Raw genomic sequence first — 18,077 nt, 5'->3', positions numbered from 1 at the left:
AGGGGACATTATTTACTTTCCTGAAGGAAGGTCACTTTTGGGGTGAAATGATAAAAAATACTTCATGATTTGTAAAATGAAATCAAGTCCCTTACGGTATCAAAAGGAAAATTTGTGCAAGAATGTGAAGATTAAAAGTGGCTCACATGTAGAATTTTTGGTGGATTCGACTGCTTACTTGAATGATTCAAACATGCATCTTCAGGTTGAAAATGAACTTAACTGTGCTATGTTCCAAATCATAAAGCATTTGAAATAAAACTTAAATTATAGCAAGCTCAACTTACAGCAAATAATTTCATGCATTTTGATGCTTTGACTAAACACAGTCTTGCAAACAGAGAAAAGAATGTACTCTTGCTTTCCACTTTGATATAGGAATTTGAGAATAGGTTTCAACATTCACAAAAAAAATCATCATTTTTTGGGTATATTTGCAACTCAATGTAAATACATCACCTGCAAATTTTCAAATAGATTATACACAGTTACAGTGAAACAATCAACCTGAGAAACAGTTTAGTCATGTCTCTTTACTAGAATTTCTTAATACCCTTCTTAACAGAGAAAAATATCCCTCACTTCACAATCACAGCTCATTCATGTCATAATTTTTTGGCAGTCCATACATTTGTAAAATTTTCAAGGATGAAGCACAAGAAGAGTAATATTTCATCAAAAATCTCAGACAAACGAACACCTTGAAAACTAAGAACTGCAACCACTTTCACTGAACTAGACACTGATGCATTAGTTTCATAAAAATGGTCAAATATCTCACTAGTATTGTTTTTGCTGCTGTTTTTTTTTTTTAATTAAAAATACATTTTAAAAAATTGGTTATATACATAAGTATAACTATATTATACATTTTATATGCAGCCCAAGAAAATTCCTGTTCTCCACTTGCATTTTTTTTAAAATCTAATAAACTTTGCTTGTACTGAATTCTGTGAGAATTATGCTGCTTGATGTATAGTAGCAATTTGATGCTACTATACTTTTTATTCAATGTGCAGTAGTAATTTCCTAAATAAAGTATTTAATCTTAGGTTAATGCAGGTCAGATATCAGTACGCTTTCATAGCATAGTGATACAATTAGACAAAACTTCTTTGGCATTATAAGCTGTATGTATTATGGTCACACCGAGTTCCACAGCTTTTTTGCATATTCAGATTTTTAATTAAAGAATCACTGATTTCAGCTGCCTATCTACAAAGTAAATGCTACCTGAAATACAAGACTATAATACTTAATGTGCAGCAATTACAGATGAGTAACCGACTGATGCTAAAGAAAATAGATAGCAATAAACACCTCATCAATGTAATTATGACACTCACTGCACCTTTTTTTTTTTTTAAGAGACAAAATAAAATCTACAACAAACTATATGGGAGTATTCTTAATAAAGGGTAGAAGAGCTGCTTCTACAAAGTGACATGCTTTACATCAAACTCATTTACAAGATGCAAAGTAAAAGCTTATTCACACTATCAGTGAATTGCATCAAAGACTGCAAGGAGAGGAAGTATTCTGTAAGAATAATGAAATCACCAGTGCAGTTTTGCATTTTCTAGGCCACAGAAACCATCCTTTACTTCAGTTCCAACAACCATAAACTGGTACTTTCTTATAATAGAAGTGCTTAATTATTATCTCTTTTCAAAATATCATCATGTGTTCAGAGTGATAGGGACATATTCAGTCTTACAGCATATGAGAGTTTGTCTTACAAATGACAAAAATACCAAGATATAAGAATACTCGAAAATCATAGTGGAATTCTGATAACTATTTCAGCTTCTTTTTCTAAGGCACGTGTTAACAATTGAGTGAAAAATCATAGACTGACCTCACTATACTGTCTAAGAATATGGCAATGGTTTTCTATGACATAAAATTATATATCTGTAAATGAAGACAAATGAGATGTGAAGAAAAATCTCAAGGGGTGCTGAGCCATTTTCCCAAAAACTAACCATGAAAAAGACTGTATAGCGTAGAACATTATTATAAAATGAAAAGCTTCTGAGGAAAAATTGGTAGCTTTTAGATTCTTTGCTCAGAATACAGGCAAAATAAATCTACTGGAGATAAGACTCTGGACCTGCTCTCTAAATGTGAGCTTTATTCCTGGAGGGGTAACGTGCTCAAGTCATAAGGCACTGGCATTTAAAAAAATATGACCCCTGTTATGGCAAGTGAGTAAGGTATATGACTAATACAAAGGCAGTTGAAGCAAAATATTAAGAAAAACAGTTATAAAAAGATCTCTAGCATTGACTAAAATTATTTCCACAGCACAGCTCTATTATGTATATTAACTTTAAATACAAATTGTTACAAATCTCTAAGACATATTTCACTTTTTTGACCCACACTCAACTACACGACTGGGATAATCTTTCATAATTAAATGCTATCAACATAAACTGAATAAGAACAACATTTACTCAAAAAGCATTTAACACTTCAAATGTCTTCATCCTACAAGATGCAATCTTGTAAAAAAAAAATAAAGTACCACTGAATAACAAGAAAAAAATCTAAACCTTATTCTTGGAACTGTGGGGCTTTTCTTCCCTTCTGGTAGCTCCAAGCAACCTCAGTAAATTCACTCTAAAAGAATCATCTAGGAACAGCAAACATTCTGTGATTTTAATTGCAGAGAGAAAGTACAGAGTAACAATGAGCTGTAGATATGGGCAAATGAAGTATTCAGAAATACAGAGACCATGAACTACACATTTTGGGAAACAAATGAAGAATTCTTGCTAGTTGACTGATGACCTATGAAACTGTTCTAAACTAGCACAACATGTTCCAATTGAAAAAATGAATTTGGATGTCTTTATGTTTCATTCATGTAATGGAGTATTCCTCTACTGTCATTAATACTCCACGTCTGACTACATAATTACTATATTGGAATGGTTATTAATTAACCCCAGCTGATTTTACAAGAATACTCAGATTTTATTGTTCCTTGCCTTTTTTCTTTTACACTGGATAACCCTTGGAACAGTCCATAAAAAGTACTTAAGCATAAAAATAAAGGCCATACATTTTTGGTCTTTGAGAAAACATCTTACAAATAAGCGCAGTGCAGACAGCACTGCAACAGGGCCTGCAAAATCCTCAGCAAAGTCCATCTTTCCAGTAACACCCAGAACACTATACTCCTTACTAATGTTTCTCTAAAACTGAGCACCATTAGCTCCCTGCTAGGGAGGAAAGAATGATTCCACCAGCTTATAGATAATTGTGTGAACTCAAAGATTACAAAAATGATTCTGCTTCTTGCTGCTCACATACTGCTAGTCAAAGATAAAACCCTTCAAACATTTCAACCCAGTACTCTAAACTGCTTATCTTTGTACGTGTCGTACTGTATTAATCTCACTCCATTCTAGACAAGCATAAGTACAGAGAAGTAATATTGTTTTCTGAACTCCCCTACCTTATAGCCAATGGAGAGAAAAAAAAAGCACTTTTAGGGCACAATTCACCTTACCCTAAAATAGATATATAAAACGAGTGTGACTCATCTCACTTATTTGTGTCGACTATAAAGGGAGTCTCGACAACTATCTTAAATACAGATAGCTACATTGCAGATGTTCACAACTAAGGAGACAAATCCTACCCATAATCCTACAATTGTAATACATTATAGTCCTTATCAAGGTGACTTTGGCCTGATAAAATTGAACAGCACAGTAGTGAGGACCTACCTTAATTTCTTACCAGAACAGTCCCAACAAAGAGCATTCAGAGAAAAGTATGTAGCTACTAATACTATTAAATACTCTGAAAATAACCACAACTTGCAATAAGAGGAAGAGACTACCACTTTTATCTGTGTTGTATACTGAACTTTGGCTATGTGGATGCACCAGATATCACTCAGCTTCACATCATGTACTGTCATCCCAGACACATAGAAGAATACAAATGTCACAAAATGTTATAAAAAATCATTCTTTTCGAACTAGTATTTGAAAATTATCTGCTGATAATCTCCCTTGTAATTTATCGCACACACACACACACACACACACACACACACACACAAAGCAAAGAAACTTACTTCAGTGAAAGAAAAAAGTGAATGTTCTGTGTGAAATGACAAACTGAATCTTAGGACTACATGAAACGCTTCCAGATCCTCCAATGACAAGGCATGAATTTAGGAGCTTTATCTTTGAAGAAAATTATCAAAAATTAGCCCACATAAGATCAGAGTTCATCCTTTAGCCTCCCTCTTGTCACTCTAAGTATTTTAAACATTGATTTGGAATAAGATACTTGAGATGTCATCTTGTGAGTAACATCTCCTTCCTAGTGCCTGCTGATTTCAATGATTCATTCTGATTCAACAATTTATCATGAGCTGATGGTTTGCAGGGGCTTTTAAGGTTACTGACTGTCCTCTACTTTTCCAAAATCCTGCAAGTATATTGCTTGCCTAATGAACATTCATTCATTAGGTATGTAGGCAAATTTCTGAAAAGTCATCCCAGCAAAATCATTTTTCCATTTTATTATGCTGGCAAATAAAATGAATGCATCTACTATTTAAATCTTCATCATCCAGTGATGTTAAACTTGTCAGATGCAGTAAATAATTTCCTTTTATTTATGTGAAGTAAGTTACTTCTAAATATGCTCTCTAATGTTTATGCTGTGCATATGTTGGCAACTGCCTTTTTTTTTTTTTTTAGGACAAACCATCTACAGTCTCAGAGCAAAGCTGTACTACGGTCACTGTAGTTACAAGATACTGCACTAGTTTCACAACACATTAAATTAATCATGGAATCTGGCTGCTGTCTTAAGAAATAATCATGTTTAAATTCTTCATAACTGAGATATTAATAAGCTTTGCCACTGTGAACACTTTTACTTAATTTGTACTTCTACCTCATCACTCTACTGAGTCTTTTTGAATGGAAAATCATTATTTCTTTTTAAATGGAAAATCAACAACAACCATCAAATCTCTGTCTCTTTCCTTTTAAATATTTTAATAAGTTTTAAATGCAATTAAAGTGTGATAATAACTCTCAAGTATTCTATGAAACGTGGCATTTGCTTATTATACTCATAGGAAAACTATGTTATCTTTAAAATTATATTCCTAAGTACTTCAAGTACCAATTGAGATGCTGTATTTTACAGGATTTACTTTTACCTCGATGACAATCCTTCTTCAGCACACCAGATTTATCTAATCTCTTCCTGATGCCTCTGACAGCAGATGAAAATCTATCAATCTACCAGCTAATAAATCAGTATTCTTCTATTTTATAGTTATATGTGTGCAATTATAATTTACAAACAAACAAACAAAAAGAGTAAACTGTAGTGTATTTCAGCTCCCACTTTCTTACCACTGTGCTGTCACAAAACAATTATTTTACTGGCCTGTAGTTCCCTGGGCCTTCCTTTCTGTCTTTCTTCAAAATGGGGAGTGATATTTCCCTTTTCCCAGTCACCAAGAACTGACAGCCACAACTTTTCAAATATTATGGAGAACCATCTATGAATGCCTTTAAAACCATACTGAACTGGACATTTTAGCACCTAGTTGTTAGGAAGTTATAGGGACTTCACAATTTCTTTGGTCATTAGAATTAGCTATTTACCTAACTGAAATATGATACCGATAGGGATGAAGTTATTTTGAAGGCTCTGAACAAAGCCTTATGGCATGTGTTACCGATAGCTTTGAATATACACATCTATCTCTGCTATTAATTCTGCCTGTCTTGAAGGTTTTGTGCAGCTTGCACTATCAGTATTTGTAATTCATCACCCTACCTTACAGTACCTTCCAAGAACAGCTTCTTCTACCCTCTGTGCTAGAGAATCTCTACAGCATAGTCTGTCACACTAAAACCCTGTTCACTTCCTTTTATGCCATGAGACAGTAAAACTCTTACTTAGAAATGCTTTTACAACTTCAGAAAAAAAAATTAATACCTTTGGAAAGAAAAAAAAAATTAATACATTTGTCCAAATAGCGATTCAAAGAATTAAGAGGAGCTCTGTATTTCTATATTGTGCAGCAGTACTCTGCTTTTAGTGTCAGCAGGGTTTCAGGTTGCCAATACCTAACTACCCTGTTTCTTCCTAAGAATAATGCTAGCATTTTAGCATTGCCTGTTGACACTTGTGACTCAAGACAGTCACAAGTCCCATCATCTCTGGAACTGATTCCTCTCTTACTTGCATTAGTAGCACCTAGGAAAAATTCCATTCAAGTGTAAGATAAGGCACAGGTCCATTACATGCATCTTGTCTTTTAAAGGAACCATTTAGACCTCACCTTTACAAGTGCATATGTCTATTCCTACTATCCTCACAATGTACAAGATGAGAATCTAGCAAGCAGTGTATATTTTTAGGAAATCATTCCCCATTTCAACTCGTAAGTTACTTCCCTGCTAATTTCTGAATAAATTCATAAACAGGAAATGCATCTTCCCAGGCCTTTTCTGTTCTATCAGTGTGTAATCAACTAATGTCTTACCATTTGCTTTCCTATTTAAACTGTTCAAACACAGTCTCACTCTAAAGACTTCCTTAACAGCTCACTGGTCACAAATCATCATAGATCTCTTCTTAAGAAGACCATGAAACTTTTCCACTGCCATGGATTAATGCTGTTAACAACTGTCCCAGAGTTTAAACTTTGCTTCAACAATGTTGATGCTAAAGAAATTAACTTGATGGCATTCATAAACGTAACAGGTAACTGATTAATTCTGAGACTCCATCCAGGATTCATACCAGAGTTGAGGAGTAACATCTCTAAGGTGAATACTACTGCAGAGACAACCTTGGCAAGATACAATTTTCTGAAATGAATATGTATTAAGACTGTTACTATAGTACCTTTCCTTTTTTTCTTTTTTATTCCTGAATAATAAAACCTGTCCAAGAAATGAAATAACCATTTACTTCCACAAGTCTGAAGAAACAATTGCTCCTGGATTGGACCGCTCAAAAAAAATTGAATTTTTTGAGCTACTGTCAGTTGATGGGGGAAGAAAGAGAAGGAGAGACAAAAGAGATCATCTGAAAAGATGTCTCTCAACTTACACAGTGAAGAGGAAGGAGTGGAGTGGGAGAACTCAGACTCAAGCGAATGACTCTGTGAGTTTTTATTTTTCGTGGACTTGCCCGCTGAATTGATGGAAAGAAACACAACATATGAACAAACAAAGATGAAGAGGTAGAGTGTGATCAGAATCTTCATCAGACACTGGCAGCAGGAGAGGCCGCTGGGGCACGGCAAGGATGGTGACCACTGAGATGAAGAAGCAATGGAAGAAGAGTGGTGGTGGGTGGAATATAACCTCTCCACGTCACCCTCCTTTGTGAGAGCTGTATGAGGGTCGAGCAGATGTAAAGGAAAAGAAAGAGAAGGCCAAGAAAAAAAAAGTAGTAATAATTTAATTACATGCAACAAGAACTCATAAAACTTTTGAGCACACAAATGTTTATGATGCACTTCTGGGAGGAAGTGAGGGTTTCAAAGAACAACAGTAAAAGCTGTAGTCATAAAATGTCTCTGTTCAGATGCCAGCACAGATTTAGCCTTCTGTCCAGAAGTGGGACATACAGGGATATGAAACGATAATTCCTAGAATTTTCAAGGCTTTTCTCACAAAAGCACAGCCCAAGTAGTTTACATTTGTTTCTATGTTTAAAGAAAAAACAACACAAAAATGCAAGTGTGCATAAAATAGGTGTAAAATGAAGTAAGTTAGCAAAACATACTAAATTACATACTTCTAAATAGTTAATGTTTTGAAGTTATAGATACAGGAAGTAGCACAGATTAGCCAGAATTTATCTAATCTGTAAGTGCTCAACTCCTCAGCAATTCTGTCCACTGGAAATCATCTATCCTACAAGTATTTCCATGAATTCACTAACAGTGGCAAAATAATACCAAGGGAAATCTACATTTATTGACCAAGATGAACTAAACAACTCAGTCTTGCAAAAGTTTGCGTGCATTGTTGGCAAAAGTAATGAGACTACTCTACAGCACTACTGAAAAAAAATATAACAATCTTGAATCAAAAAGATGCAGGCACAAAGGATTCCAGTCTCATTAATACATGAAGGAGAAATCCCTCAAGCAGTCCTGAAAGAAGGCACTGACTATGGCCCATTTTTCAATATGCTCTTCCTGTCCAATCCTATCCTTATATTAAGGATCACTGTCGTGTATAAGCATGAGTAAGGAACTGGAACTATAAATTCAATTAATTTCAGTCTTAAATTACATAATCACAGACTGCCAGGGATTGGAAGGGACCTCGCAAAATCATCTAGACCAATCCCCCTGCCAGAGCAGAAACAGCTAGATTAAGTCACACAGGAACATGTCTAGGCAGGTTTTGAACATCTCCAGAGAAGGAGACCCCACAACTTCCCCGGGCAGCCTGTTCCAGTGCTCTGTTAACCCTCAACGTGAATTTTTTTCTTATTATTTATGTGGAATCTTCTCAAATTATTAAACTCACTAATACTTGCCAAATACTGTTTCTAGTAAAATAAATGTAAAGATGTAAATACGCATGTAAGAAAAAGGTACAGACACGAAGATGCTCAACATTATTTGAAAGAACACCTCAGGGTGAAACTTAAATGAAAAACAAGACTGAATTCGCAGTCTTCAGGGTAAGGATACCTGCTTCAAATAAAATTAACAGTGATATCCTGACTTGAGAGAAGAATATTACATACATTTCCCAAATATTAAGAGTGATAAGAATCTGCCCCTGAAGACAAATTTATAACATTTTATTTTTTTAAATTCTTTTTTTTTCCCTTTAAATTATAATATTTCTAATACTTTGTACAAACAGGCATATGCACGCACTCCCATAGGGTTCAGAAAAATATAACAGTCCTGGACATATTCTGTGCCACACAGACTCACATTATCCACACAATTTTAATGCTGTTCTGAAAGACTCGATTCAATTAAGAAAAAAAAAAAAAAGAAAGAAAAGTACTTCATACAGAGTTGAATATTTTAAATGTTGATGAATGAGCAGTACATAGAAAGGAAGGAACCTTGTACCTGTTTGTGTTGCCTATGCACAATGTTAGAAAAATAAGAGAAATAAAGTACATAGATCACATATCTCAAGTAAAGAAGAGCCATTCTCTGTGAATAGTAGGCCACACTGCAGTGCAAAATTAATTTTCATTTTCAACTATAGAGGGGGCATCCCCATTACCCTTCTCCTTCACTGGAAGGAGAAAGCCTCTTTCCTTGTTGTATCCCATGCTGTAAAGAAAAGTAAAATGGTTTTATCAATTAAGGCATGCAACACTCCTTCTAGATGTCAAGTTTGGTGACAAGCATCATATTGAGCATCTATGTAAAAGACCCAAAAATCAGTAATCTGAGATAATCTCCTCTGTTACTTCTGAGATTCCTATCAGTTTTATCTAGCTGCAACTTTTGTCACTGTTGTCCTAGAAAACCTACATCCAGAAGTCAAGCTTGGTATAAGACAGTATCTTCATAGCCCTGGCTAAAGTATATACTTTGAGCTTTTTACAAGCAAGAATAACTATTCCCTGAATCAGTCTACAAATCAGACTGCTAGATTTAATTCAAAATAAAACATTCTGAAAAGCAAGCTCAGCTGGAAAGACTGGAAGCATCAGAAGAATACTATAAGCTGAAAAACAAGCAAGCTTGCAAGCAGTTAATGTCAAGATTATAATTGTTTTTTAAATAATCGAAAAATAAATCCCAATAAAATGGGTGGTGAACAGGGTAGCGGTATGCCAAGTATTAGGCCATGGACTCAATACCAAGATAGCTGCATTGCTGTGTGAGATTGTTCCAGATGTTTACAGGTCACACTGTCATTGTTTTTGAGGAGAAAGCATTCCACCTTCCCAGCAAGGCAGATGAAGAACAACAGCACTCTACTCAGTTTTCTCTTTTGCAAGCAAAGTAACATCTTTCAGCCTTCTCTAGTCTCCAGAAAAGATACTGTGCAATATTATTTCCAGAGTATAGCCTCAAAGCCTCTTAGTGGTTCATCTGCTCATTGCTCTTTGTATCACTACTACACAGTAATGGAACAGGAACCTAAAACAGTAGAAAACTTCTTTAGTTCTTCATCTCATATCACTTATTAAGATACGGTCAAAGAGAAGGTCCCATTCAATATCTTGTCTCTCAGACCTGTGATTATTACAAGATCCTTTTTTTCTGTTTAGAAAATAAAGTATATCATGGCCATCCAATCAATTTTAACTGTGATATTATAAAATCAAATATAAGAATTAGGCAAAATATGTTCATTATTGTTGTAGTTTTGTTTCTTTTCTTTTAATTGCATTTAAGACATATTTTTGCATGCTAACCTTCGGAGAAATTTTACAGATAAGAATTCTATGGTTATATCATCAACTTATATCACCAAGAGGAGGCCTGGTAATTAAAGTATTCATTTAAAGGGGTTAGCTGCTAAACTACAGCCAGCGGTTTGAATGACATAATACTAAGTGTTATGAATAAAGGTTAATAATTCTGTATTTTTCTCTGCATCAGCTGCACATTCTTGTAATTGTTCTCCAAGTCAACACTTTGCATTAACTCAAACCACAATTACTGGACTGTTACTTAAAGTGAGTTGGTACTGGCTGTTAACATGCCCAAGATTTTGTTCAAGTGGAAGTGAAATGATTCGTTAAAACTCTGGAAACAAAGTGCAATATCACTGACTTGACTAGTGCTAAATACAATTTATACAGTAATTTAAGTCACAATTAACAGCTACATTACTAGTAGCAGTGCATAAAAATCTCTCCTCCAAAGACTGCCACTGCAGAAGTTGAGAACCTTATAGCAGTGCGTAACACTGCAGATATTAACTTATACACCAACTGAGCTCTTCAGCCTTTCCCAAAGCAGTCCTAAGAGCAGGAGCAAGGTACTGGGCTGCCATCGGCTTGCTCTGCTCTCTTCTGCAAGCTGCCATGATGTAAATGACCAACAAATTCCACATATACTGTAGCATAAAACCTCCGTTTTCAATACTGCGCTTCACACCTCAGATATTGTGTTACACCTCTTCCCGCCTGGATACTAAAGTAATCTTCAGGGCCACTTATTTTATTTTTATAGGGTAGATGAACCACTGACATGAAAAAGATAATTCTTTAAGTATCAACAGAATAAGTATAAAAACATTGTATATAACTAATCCTAAAATCATATATAAAGATTTTAGAAAGGTCATAAGAATTCTGAAGACACTTCTGTTTTCTAACAGTCAACTAGTATTTTCCACTAAAGAGTAACAGAACAGTAAACTGAGTGAATGTGGGAGTCAAGAAATATGTTTAAAACACAGGCTTTTCATTACTTACACAGCGAAAGCATCCCAATGAAATGCATTTGACCTATGCTGAAATAACGGCTAATAGATAATTGTAGTTTCTATTTTCTCTGCATGTATTTCTCCTGCAGCTGAAGCAAAAATAAGTAAAAACTTCATTCATTGGAAAAGGAATTCAACAAGTGAAAGCCTGAAAGACAGAATTTATACTTGTGATCATTCTTTATTTCCTAAGTGAAACTGCGTAAAATCTACAAAGCCTAAGATTACTGCACAGGAGGTTTCTGAAGTAACTAAAACTAACTGCTTTTCTTATCCCGCTGTACTCTTGTTTGTTGGTCAGCCAGTTCATTAAAAGAATATGGAAACTTTTTTGTTCACACCAAAGAATGCATGAATACTTTTTACACACATTATGAGTCCCTTTTTTCTAAGAACTGTCAATCTGTTCCGTGAAATTTACAGTACATGGGATAAGAGTATGACTTTGAACTTTGAAAGCCTCTCATCATATTGATACCAAGTATTTCTAAATAGAATTTACAAATTTTCTTTTCTGCTTTTTGCACCATTAGAAATTATCTCCCAACCTAAAAGGCATGTGATCTTACAACAACCTAGAAGAAATCAGCAACCTACAATAAATAGTGGATATTTTAAACACTGCTTTAAGAATCTCAGTTAAGTTTTCATTTTGTTCACCTCTTTACAAATAGTATGTTGCAACTACTCAGATCCTATTGTTTGAATTTCTGTCTTCAAAACTCTCATTACTTTTTTACAAAAAGCTTCTAAACATCCTGTGGCACACAGCTGTCATCTAGAAAGGCTGTGCTTTCCTGTTTCTCTGACGAATATTTCTAGGTTTGTTTGTTGGTCTTGTATTTGTGCAGAAACCCTCAGTATTATTATAACAAGCCTAATGTGTAAGTCTGTACAGAACATAGACTTACTCCTCTGCCTGTATGCATTTCCTCAAACTCATTAGTGGAAGATAACTAAGGGAGCAATAAGGACACATGAAATGTCACCTTTTTCAGAGCTTCTCAGAAAGAGAAGAAAATTTGTTAGCAAATAGATAATTAAATTTTGGACACAGAGTAAGTTTTGCCCAGGAAATAGCATCATGGTCTTAGTTTTGCTCTTCCCTTGTAAGGTGCAGGGAAGGGATTAGCACTTATAATCATGCTGCTATTCCTGACCCTCTGGTACACCACCTTTGCAGCAACAGAATAGTGGACTTGCCTCTCCATGATTTCTTTAAATTTCTTTTCTGTTACTGATTCTTCTGAAATGAAAATATTTGAAACATACGAACACACTCTGCATAATAAAATATATGCTACACAAACCCTGGATATTCATTCCTAGAACATGCAAGGTGAGCAGAATTTGAAACTGCTTGCCTTTAGACTAAACTGCAAAGGTATCACTGCCTGAATAACCAAAGAAATTATTTGCTTACAACATGAAGCATGTAAGGTGTTGCCATGTAAATGATACAAATTTTAACTCTTAGACAAAGGTGTCTCTCAATAAATAAATAATCCTATATTGTATTCCTTGCTAAATACTTGATCAGCAAACATCACTGAGTCCTAAAACAGTATGCAATCAAGGTATTAACCTGGCAACACTGGTACTTCCTTATGAACCATGGACAGCACCTATTCTACAAACCAGAAATTGAACACTAAACTTCTTTGATACAATTCTAAATACTTTTTGATTGGATCTCTTCTAAATTCTAAAATGCTCTTGTGTTCTTCTGAGACAAATGAAGCACTTGGGCAGATTCAAGCCTGAATTTTAAGGTGCAACTAAAAGGGTGTTACACAGCTTACAACACTAAGCAATCCCCATACTACAGTGATTAACTAAGATTTCTCTTTTCTATTCCCTACCTTTTATTCTTACTATCATCTCTGGCTCGCACTTCACTTTTATGTGTAACATTTTAATTTGAGGCTGAAAAAAAATCATTTCTGTGAACCAGTGAAACACAAACCCAATACCTAGTTTAAAAAGAAAATGTTGTTAAAATGGGTAATGACATCATATAATATTTAGAGGGGAAAACAAAACAAAACAGAACAAAACAAAAACCAAGAATTTCTGTGAAGTTAAGAATTCATTATATAGAAAAGTTGTTGGTTTTCCTTTTTTTTTTTGAAGAATGAAAGATTAAAATAACTGAATGGCCAGAACAAGAGAGGAATATGAAGAAATACTGGCATCTGAACAGAATAAAGATTAAAATAGAAAAAAAAAAAGAAAAAAATTAAATATCCAAACCAAATGCAAGTTAAAAATGCATGCTACATTCTTCATCTGCTACTATCACTATTAAAATCACTATCCTAGCAAATAAGCAATAATTTCTTGTTCTTCATTCCAAAATGTCCAAATGACATCTGTGGAACTGAAAACCCAATGACATGCCTGAAACATGTCAGAAGTAATGAAGAGTGTAAGAAGAATTTAATTTTAAAAAGAAAAATAGTATTTTCTCTTATGATTCATTAGGAGTTTTTGTGTTTAATGACCTAATGAAATACATTCACATAACTCATGTTACTGCTTTTCCAAATGTTTCAAGCTCAAAATCGTACCTTTCACATCTTCGTCTTCAATGGTTGTATTGGAACTCTCTGTTGACTCCTGTTGAAAAGTAAATATAAATAGAATGTATGAAAGAAGCCAAGATCTATTTGTGAGCCTTTGAAAATTACAGTTAGTTGGAGATATCATGCAAAGCCCGGAAGCAGAGTGGGATGTAGTTCACAGACAAATGGTCACACACCGATTGAGACAATTCCACTTTAAACTGATGTCAAACATTATCATTCTCTACAAAAAGGAACATGATAAATACATTTCCTGCTGTCTAGTGCTTTTACTTCACAGGAATGTAAAGGAAACATATTTTTTCTTTCACATCCAACTGCACAATGTCCTTCTGAAATGTTAGATGAATTACCTCAGCCAAGTAGGAGGAGAGCTTGCCATTTTAACTGGTTAACCAGCGATTAACCAACAATGTAAAGTAGGTCATTTTATTGCAATTTTAAAATACGCAGACTTCTTCATGCTGCATACTGAAATTTCTTCTCCGCTCATGAGACATATGCAATGTATATTAAAATCAAAGTTTCTCCGTGATTATAAGAAAACTGGATATTTTTTGTCATTTTTATATTGTGTTTGTGATTGAAAAAAAAATCAAAGGAGACAGAGAATTATTAAATTTACAATAACAACTCTGACAAACTGAAGTATCTTCCTAGCAGTCATTTGGAGAAATGACCCATCTATCAGACAGATTAATTTAAACCTCCAAACTGTTAAAAGGGCAAGAATACTGCATCTCAGTCTTTCATGAATTACCAGAAACATGAAATAATACTGGCAAATTTAACAGGGCATTGTCAAATCAAACAAGCAAATACTTTTAGAAAGCACGATAGTTTTTAAACTTGATTTTTTTATCTGCACACTTTTCAAAAAAAGTAGAATCAACATTTGTTTTCTTCTTTTAATTCACAGCAAATTATTAATTCAATAGCAAAAGAGATTAACTGGGCTCTTTTAAACTAAAAGATGGAAACAAGAGACGAAATTGTATATAACTCTTACAATGATTTTACAATTAAATAATTAAATGAGAATTTGACAGTGCCCTTTATTTACTAGCTCCTCACAAGGCTGAGCAGAGTGTTCTAACAGTTAATGAATTACGTAAACCTTGAAAAACAAAACGTATGTACATCCATAAATAAAACTACACGAATCAACTCACACATAAACAAAATCAAATGAGTCACCATGCTTTTCTGCTACTAGCTGGTGTTAGGCATTTCACTCTACACAGACATATCATGCTCTTTCACTTCAAGTATTAGATACTGACAAGTAAACAAAAACCCCACATGAGTACAAGCTGTGAACACCATGCACAAGCTCACACAGTAGATGTAGCCTGTAATATTGAAGCATCCACTCCAGTTGCCATACTATAATGATCAGACTTTCAGAAAGATTTAGGAGAAACTCTCCAAATTAAGTGGTTTTCTTGTCTGCTGTGGCATTTTGGGACATTGAGTATTTTAATTGCTGTGATTACACAATAAAGTCAAGTAGATGTAGTCACGCCAATATTTTGTTTCCTTCTGGTCTCTAGTGGACTTCAGCAATAAAGCTTAGATTAGAATTCAAACACAGACTATTTGTTGTCTTTGAGTTAAAATTTGGGGAGCTGAAAAACCAGTAACATGAAAATAAAAGCTCGAAGTTCTACAGAGCTACACAAAGGAATAGAGTATTCAAGCACAATACACACCATCAACACTGTCATGCATAAAAATGTCTGCATGCGTTTTTTTTTTTTTCACTCAAATTCAATCCTTCTCCCACAAAGAAATCACAAGTTTTTAGACTAGATGGACGAAATGACAATTCTTTATGCCAGCACTGTAAAGAGTGAAATTTTTGTTGAGAAGTTCTTTGCAGGAACCCTAAGAATATATATTATATGCAAATGATATTTCCTAGCTCTTTTCAAGTCCATGCATGAAAATAAAATAAAACAAAATACATGTTTCAGCTACCAAACACAAACACCACAATACACACACATGAAAAGAAGAACACAGCAGGAAGAAAAAAAAATGAATAAAAGCAAAAGACCTCTTTGTCACTTGAAATGTTATTTTGTTTTGAAAATGCTCAGTGATGTTATGGAAGAAAACAGACCTGCACAAAAGGCACATAACAACATGATATATATGCATGCTGAGATAAACCAGATGGGATAATCTGAAACTGTATCTTTATCTACAGTGACAACTGCACATGAAACTTGTTGGGTCTCACTACACTCTGAGAACAATGTTTTTTTTTTTTTCTCTTAACTTAGAAAGGAGAATTTTTGCCTGAAATAAGTAGCACACAATGCTCCCTGAGCCTGGCTGCAGAGGTTGAAGAGCTCCGTCAATTGCTACTGACTCCCCTATGAGTTTTAGAAGTGCAGTAACCAGCAGAACACACGCAGCAGATGGACACAGATGAAACAGGCTCAAGAGACACCAGATGTAATAAATGCAGGAATGGGATTTTCTTCAATAAATTCCTGGAAAACCCTTTTTGCCCTATTCTGCTGTGGAACAGTGAATGAAATGTGGGATTTGGAAAGGCAAGATGGAGCTGATTCTTTCTGAATACCTTATTTCCATCAGGGTTGTGGATAACTGTAGTTTGGGGCTCCTGAGCAAGAAATAAATAAAGAGAAAAAAAGAGTTCTCATTGGTAAATACATTCTCATTAGTGTCAGGGATGCAATAAGAGCCAGCTGAGAAATGCTGAACAGTGACAAGAGCTAAAACAAATGTTAACTGTTGCCAGAGGATGAAACTGGATGCCTAGTATAGATATAGACTTCCTCAGCAGCAAGCCAGCAAAAAAGACCATCTCACCTAATGCAGCAGCATGCAGAGACCTTATTCATGACCAATGCATGCAGGGCTTTGAAGCTCCTGAGACCTGCAGAGGCTTTTTTTTTCTCTTCGTTTTTTCCACAAGGTCACACTAAATGCTTTGCTCCTTTCTTTGTCTAAGTCAGGCCAGACATGAAGGCCAGAAATGACCTCTTTACTTTAAGCATGTTTGCTTGTAGTAGTGTTAACACAGCAGTGATGAAATAAAAACACAAATGGATTGATAAAGATTAAGTAGGAGCTAAATACCTCCAAACACTATGGTTTTTAGGAAAACGCAGATTGTTACCAATTGCTGCCCTGGTGGAGCTGCGCAGAGTAAATGAAAGACAATATCACATCACTTTCAAGTGCAATTTCCTCAAATCATTTTCCCTTTAAAAAAGATTAAATAATGTTTGAAACAGCAGCTGGCCACCATACTTTCAGAATGGACCACTGCATTCAGCCATGCCTGAGAACCCACAGACATATACTCGTGTATGAATCTTGTTAAGTCGCCCTTAAAATTATTAGCAATGTATGCTTTTGTTCCAGGTGAACAAAAAAATTCAAGATGAAAAATATCAGTGTGAATTTTTCACATTTCTGAAGTGATGCATGCAGGCATATGGGAAACCTCACTAAATTAACTACTAATGCACCAACATTTACATTTGTGACCCTTGTGACACATGCATGCCGAAGAAACGAGAGCTTGCAATAGAAACAAGTCATGAACAGCACTGATTAGTAATGTGTTCCTAGCAGTGCTTATTAATGAATAATGTCTCCCGCAGATTTAAATGCAAGAGAAATATGCTAAAACGTTTAGGACTGCGTGCCTCTAGATTCCAGGGAAGACTTACAAAGTCCTGCTGAGTCTCAGGAAATATGGAATGAAAATCTGAATAAGGTCTAGTTTATAGCTGTCTAGCAATAATCCTGTTACTCTCCTTGACATCAATATTTACAACTAAGGCAAAATCAGAGAAAATAAAGTGTTTTTTTTTTTTTTTGGCAGAAAGCTGGCATTAAAAAGATTCAAACAATCATCAGGCAAAATGCTAAGAGCAACAGAAAAGCGCATTCTACTCACTTTCTGGCACAGCATGCAAAAAATTTAACTACAGTTACAAATGCTACTACTCAATTGCATCCAGCTTCCACATAATGTTTTCTATTAATAAACACGCTGCAACAATGGACT

The 18,077-nt window shown here is 34.8% G+C and overlaps 1 protein-coding gene across 13 annotated transcripts in view; it reads right to left on the bottom strand.

Moving 5' to 3' along the window:
- Positions 1 to 18,077, bottom strand: part of CAMK2D (calcium/calmodulin dependent protein kinase II delta) — a 156,835-nt gene that overhangs the window by 13,475 nt on the left and 125,283 nt on the right. For 7 of the 13 annotated variants that reach the window (XM_065736869.1, XM_065736873.1, XM_065736871.1 and 4 more), the window contains 2 exons: positions 16,617 to 16,658; positions 14,009 to 14,057 (listed from right to left, as the gene is read on the bottom strand). In XM_065736869.1, coding sequence (XP_065592941.1) covers positions 14,009 to 14,057; positions 16,617 to 16,658 — 91 coding nt within the window. The remainder of the gene's footprint in view (positions 1 to 14,008; positions 14,058 to 16,616; positions 16,659 to 18,077) is intronic. The other 6 variants (XM_065736875.1, XM_065736877.1, XM_065736876.1 and 3 more) reach the window with 1 other exon arrangement.

The sequence above is a fragment of the Cyrtonyx montezumae genome, unplaced genomic scaffold, assembly GCF_038088225.1.
Source record: "Cyrtonyx montezumae isolate F1298 unplaced genomic scaffold, pur_monq_1.0 scaffold_2, whole genome shotgun sequence".
In the NCBI taxonomy this organism is placed as follows: Eukaryota; Metazoa; Chordata; class Aves; order Galliformes; family Odontophoridae; genus Cyrtonyx; species Cyrtonyx montezumae.
This window is presented reverse-complemented; position numbering and strand designations above follow the sequence as displayed.